This window comes from Rhipicephalus microplus, chromosome 10, assembly GCF_043290135.1.
Source record: "Rhipicephalus microplus isolate Deutch F79 chromosome 10, USDA_Rmic, whole genome shotgun sequence".
In the NCBI taxonomy this organism is placed as follows: domain Eukaryota; kingdom Metazoa; phylum Arthropoda; class Arachnida; order Ixodida; family Ixodidae; genus Rhipicephalus; species Rhipicephalus microplus.
This window is the reverse complement of record NC_134709.1, coordinates 83,164,291-83,169,660: the sequence shown is the minus strand read 5'-3', so window position 1 is coordinate 83,169,660 and position 5,370 is coordinate 83,164,291. Positions and strand designations below refer to the sequence as shown.

At 44.5% G+C, this 5,370-nt stretch overlaps 1 protein-coding gene across 1 annotated transcript; it reads right to left on the bottom strand.

Annotated features, from left to right (window-relative positions):
- Positions 1–1,779: 1,779 nt before the first annotated feature.
- Positions 1,780–3,321, bottom strand: LOC142774458 (uncharacterized). The gene has a single exon (XM_075874803.1). It carries the CDS (start codon positions 3,197–3,199, stop codon positions 2,045–2,047), a length of 1,155 nt encoding a protein of 384 aa, XP_075730918.1. The 5' UTR covers positions 3,200–3,321; the 3' UTR covers positions 1,780–2,044.
- Positions 3,322–5,370: the final 2,049 nt, after the last annotated feature.

Sequence of the window (5,370 nt, the reverse complement as noted above, 5' to 3'; positions counted from 1 at the left end):
TTTAGCCTGTTTAGTTCACGGTATAGATCAGTAACATGAAAACATTGGCTTCTCCCGGTGAGAATGCGAATTGTTCGATTTTGAATATGTTGAAGGGAAGAATGATTTGAATGAAAAGTTTGAACCCATGAATCGATACAATAATCAAGATGACTGTGAATGAATGCATACGATAAGGGCATCAAAGTGGTGAAGTCAAAATAACATCTATCTTTTAGTAGTTCGCTTATATTGTAAGATGTTTTTAGCAGCAGCTCGTCAGTATGCAAGTAAAATTTTAACAGGGAATCGAGCTTAATTCCGAGGAAAGAACAATGATCTGATTGGTGGGCGAGATGTGTGAGTTAATGAAAAGTGGTATGACTTAGGTGTTATTTACTGACCTTAAATTAAAGATTGAGAACTTAGCTTTGGAAGAATTTGGCAAATGGTTATTTTAAGCACCATGCACTAACGTTAAAAAGTTCAGCATTAAGGGCTGTTATGGGATTGCTTATTGAATTACTCGGACATAAGAGCCGCATCGTGAGAACTTAAGATACATTCATTACATGGGGTTAGACACTGCGGAAGCTCGATATTATAGAGTAGAAATAAAAGCAGTCTTGCAGTTGAGTGTATAACAAAACTCTGTATCGCGATTCCATTTACAATGTGCGTAAATTAAAAAAAAAATCAACAATGCTTCAAAAGCAAGCTGTTCACGCCGGGTTAGACTATTCTCACGCCTGTACACCAGCAATACTGATGTCTGAGCAGTCTACACAGTCGTTGAAGAGCTCAATTACATTTGTATGTGATCAAATGGATAGTTCAGCCAAAATTTATGCGTAGAATAGCAAGATACTTGCATTTCTTATTTTTTTTGTGCTATCTATTAGGCAGGTGTCAACAACATTGTGATCACACTTACGAAACCCTCCAGTTAAGCCAGCTCGACACGCGAAACTGTTCTTATTAAAAAAGGAGGGGTCGTGGAAAAAAGAAATGCAGGATTTTTCAAAAAAGAGGGTTGCATATCACAATTAAATGAAACCTGAGATGTCAAAATACGTTTAGAAGAACATTCATCGCGACGTTGATTAATAGGGTGATGAAACATCCAATGCACCAACCGAATCATCTTCAGCCGTACGCTTGCTAGTGGCTAAGGCACTCGGCTGCTGACCCACAGGTCGCGGGATCGAATCCCGGCTGCAGCGGCTGCATTTCCGATGGAGGCGGAAATGTTGTACGCCCGTGTGCTCTGATTCGGGTGCACGTTAAAGAACCCCACATGGTCGAAATTTCTGGAGCCCTCCACTACGGCGTCTCTCAAAATAATATGGTGGTTTTGGGACAGTAAACCGCCATATCATTAGCCGTATGCTTCTACCGCAGAGCACAGTTAGTTCAGTTAGAAAAACACAAGGTGGGAACGTTGCAACACATTACGTAGGTGCCGAAACCTATCGATAAGAGTCTACACATACGGCGGAGACACAAGTGGCGTAGCGCTAAACGTTAAACGTAACATTAAACGTAGCACCGATCGCGCATGTCACTGTCACACGCAACAACGTTTGCCATTGTTTATTTTCAACAGAAACATAGTTACCTGTTGCAAACGTTTCAACGATAACGCATATTGCTGCACCCCCCTCAAATGAACATAAATCAAGTATAGCAACGTCTTTTTAATTAATTCCTTCATTCGAGAAAAGTTATCTCACATATGTATTCTTAGAGCTATACGTTCCACAGCTCCGAAGCAACAAAGCTCACCGTGACTGAACCACAGCCAGACAACAATTGTGGACGGTACGTACACAATATTGTTTGAATATGTATATTGGTGACCAATAATAATAAATGCGTTCTATTGTCGTTATGGAATGTTAAAATATTGGGAATCGATAAGGTTACGTGAACGCGTTGACACAGTATACAAAGTCGTTATCATAAACAATCTTTCTCGCGAAATATGCTTCGCGTTACAGGCCACATCCGTTTGCTCTCAACTATGTGAGCAAGGGAATGTTGCGTTTTTCAGATGGCACTCTCACTACTGAAATTCCACATTGGCGTACAGGTTTTTGTTGTCGATGAAGCCGTTTAGCTCAATGGCCATCCACGATACTTTCTCCGTACAGCTGCCCATGTTGGGCGTTCCGGACGTCGGCTTCTTGACCGCACCGTAGTCTTCCATGCGCATTGGCAGCCTGACGTCTGCTTTTGGAAACCGGGGATGAGTGAGTACCACTGTTACCTTCTTCACGAAAGGCCACTCCAGGAGGCTGTCCCACGGGCCGCTGCAAATGCTCAGCACAAACCACAGATGCACTTCGTCTCTCTGGTCTTTGGCAAGCTTACATTCTAGCTTGAAACTGTAGCCAGCGAGAACGCAAACTTCCAAGGGGATAACGACTTCATAGGTGGTACTCTTGGCTTTGTCGTGCATGACAGGCACGTCCGCGAAGGTGCGCAGTATGATGAATGCATCGGGTTTCGACGCAGCGCGGAACGGTCCGCTAGATATCGGCACTAGCCCCGCCGTTTGGATCGCGCAGACATCACGGGCCGTGTTGGCTCGCTGCAACTCATGCTCGAGGCTTGCAACGCGTTCCAATAGACTGTTGGCAACGTTTACAACGTTGTGCTTGTCGAGCTTCTCTTCCGCTTCTCCACGCAGTCGTAGTTTTTCCAGGTTCGTCCTTATCTCCCCGAGCTCGCCGACCATGCTCTTGACGTCTTCTTCGCTAACCACTCGTCCAGAGACGATGCTTCTGTCACAGTGTTGGTAGTGCTGCACGGCGACGCCTCGAACCAGAGTCTGGCTACATCTGCAGCACTTGACCTCGTCTTGGCTGCAGTGGGCCAAGTGACATTCCAGATCCGACAGTTTTCCGGCGAAGCTGCAATGTTCGCCACCTGCGATGCAACGAACGTGGAGCTGCTCCAAGTCGGACTGCCTGAAGCTCAGTGAAACGACTTGGGTGTCCGCGAAAACGCGGCCGTCTAAGGGGCACTTCACCTCCTTGACGGTCATTCCTTTACAGATGAGACACAGGACGTGACCACAGGGCAGCAACGCAGATTGGGAAGGCACCAGACCGCACGAGCTACAGACTCGAGTTGCTGGCAGCGGCTCGATGAAGGCGATGCGTCGGCGCTCCAAGAAGCCATCGAATCCCGTTAGCACGTACTCCGCGAACGGCATTTTTTCTTCGGGCTCGCTAAGCGCAAGCACGTTATCTCTGACAGCTTTGGAAGAACGCAGCGAACAGTGCTCTGCTGATGGCGGCCGCTAGACGTCGAGACGCGTTGTAACACAACCGAACACCTACCAGTTTAGAGAACGGAATTTGTACCTTTGGACCGTTGTATGAAAATAACATGCAAATACGTAGCGGCGGCGTACTAAACTGCAATACCGCGAGGTGAGATGGCGCTGGTAGTACTATCAGCATCAATAAACAGACGCGTTTTTTTGTTGCAGGTGGGGGGAGGGTGCGTGGCTGGTTCGCGCTGATCGCTTCCTGTGTTTTTTTTTTCCTTTGCTAAATCGCGCTTCGCGTCTGTAATTATCGCTAGGTGAGCTAGGTGGCCACGAGTGGCAAAAACAACGTCAATCAAGCAAGGTTTGCATCGTTTATTGCGAGTGTCCAAGCGGGTACAATCAATGTGTACGGTCGGGTCCGAACAAAACAAGCACTCATACCTGTCGAAAGCTTTCAACCCAAGTGTAAAGACTCTTGAAAGCTAACAAGCATGTGCATCTAACTGAACATCGAGACCGCTGAATGAACGTCACTCTCATTGTGTTGCGGCGCTCGAGTTTAATAGCGTGGCTTCAGGACAAGGGTTCGACTCTGCCGTCAGATGCGGTGCTTGCCCTGTAGTGTTGATCTTGAAGTGAAGTGAATGCATGATGTGGAATCGAAAACGAAACTTGCACATGGCAGATAGATAGCTCGCGCAGTGAGACCAATGTAGTTTTGCGAAATTTGTTTAATAAACAATTGCGGATGCGTGCAGTTCTGAATCTTTGTCGCTCTGCAATGCTACATTGAATACTTTACAATTGTGCAAGGTCGTGTCGACAGGGTAGGCACTAGTTATAATTCTCAGCCGTGAGCCCATATCAAAGGTAATATGTATTTAGGTGATGGGCCTAAAAATATTTCAGGCTTGCTACATTTATTGTTAGAGTTAAGTTACACAGTTACTACAGCTAGATTTCTCGTCGCAGGTAATGACCGGTCTGCTGCATATGCAGCGAACATGCATGCTAAAGGAACAGAGTTATGAGTTGTGTGCTTACCGATCGAAAATGCCCAATTCTAAGAAAATAAGCTTTAGGCATGCATTGTAAATTTTTGTTGGTGCTCTTACAGTACACTATCTGCACAGCTCTGAGCACTAACTCTTTTACACAGACACATCGATAGAACTTGAGCACTTTCTTGCAAGCAATCGCTCCTGAAATCAAATGGTAGTACATGATGCGAATCTGTCCGAATACTGGATCAATAAAGGTCACACTTATTACACACTTGTAATTGTGTTTGCTTTTTCAGTATACTTGTGCTTGAAAGCTGAAGTTGTTTTTTCCCTGCTACTTTTAGAGGTTAGGACTTGAAGTACGTACTATCTCGCAGTGTGGCTGTGAATAAGTCAAGATCATGTATGTTTCAACTGCGATTTCCTAGATTTTTTTCATAACCGTAACGCACAGAATTTCACTTCGTAGTGGTAGACACTATAGTTATGACAACTTATTTTGAACAAAAGCAGATGTGCTCAAAGAAATCTGGGACGTTTCTCTGCTATATGAAAAAAAAACAGTACCACATGCAATGAACACAATCTTGCTGCTTTTCACGACAGCATTCACGCTTTTGAGGAAGCTGTGCTGCAAGTGCTCATCACCTTTATGATTTATTATTTTAGGAGCCCATTGAATATATGTGCAAAGCTAAAGCAATTGAGTGCATCCTTATGAGCTTTGGCGCATCATTTTGTAAACTTGTATGAACTAAACACAGGTAATTAAAACAAAACAGTTCTGGGTGTTGTTCGTAAACTGTCACAAGACACAACTAATGGTCGGAAAGCCTGTTAGTGCCCCTCACTGCGTGGTTGTTCGTTTTAAAATTAATAATTTCTGACAATTCACATGGCAACTATGAAGTTATCGTGAGTCATAGAGTAATGGGCAAATTTAGATCGATTCTGGCTTCCAGGGGTTCAAACAAATTACATTGTAGCCTCACAGGAGACAAGACTACTTGAAGAAACATTTGCTCTGACACCTTATGTTAACAGATTTTTTTCATATTTCAAGGTTCCATCTTTTAAGCGTCAGTTTAGTTCACCTGCACCAATCAG

What these genes read in the sequence shown, in the direction of transcription:
- LOC142774458 (XM_075874803.1), bottom strand. Translation starts at nt 3,199, where the DNA reads ATGCCGTTCGCGGAGTACGTGCTAACGGGATTCGATGGCTTCTTGGAG.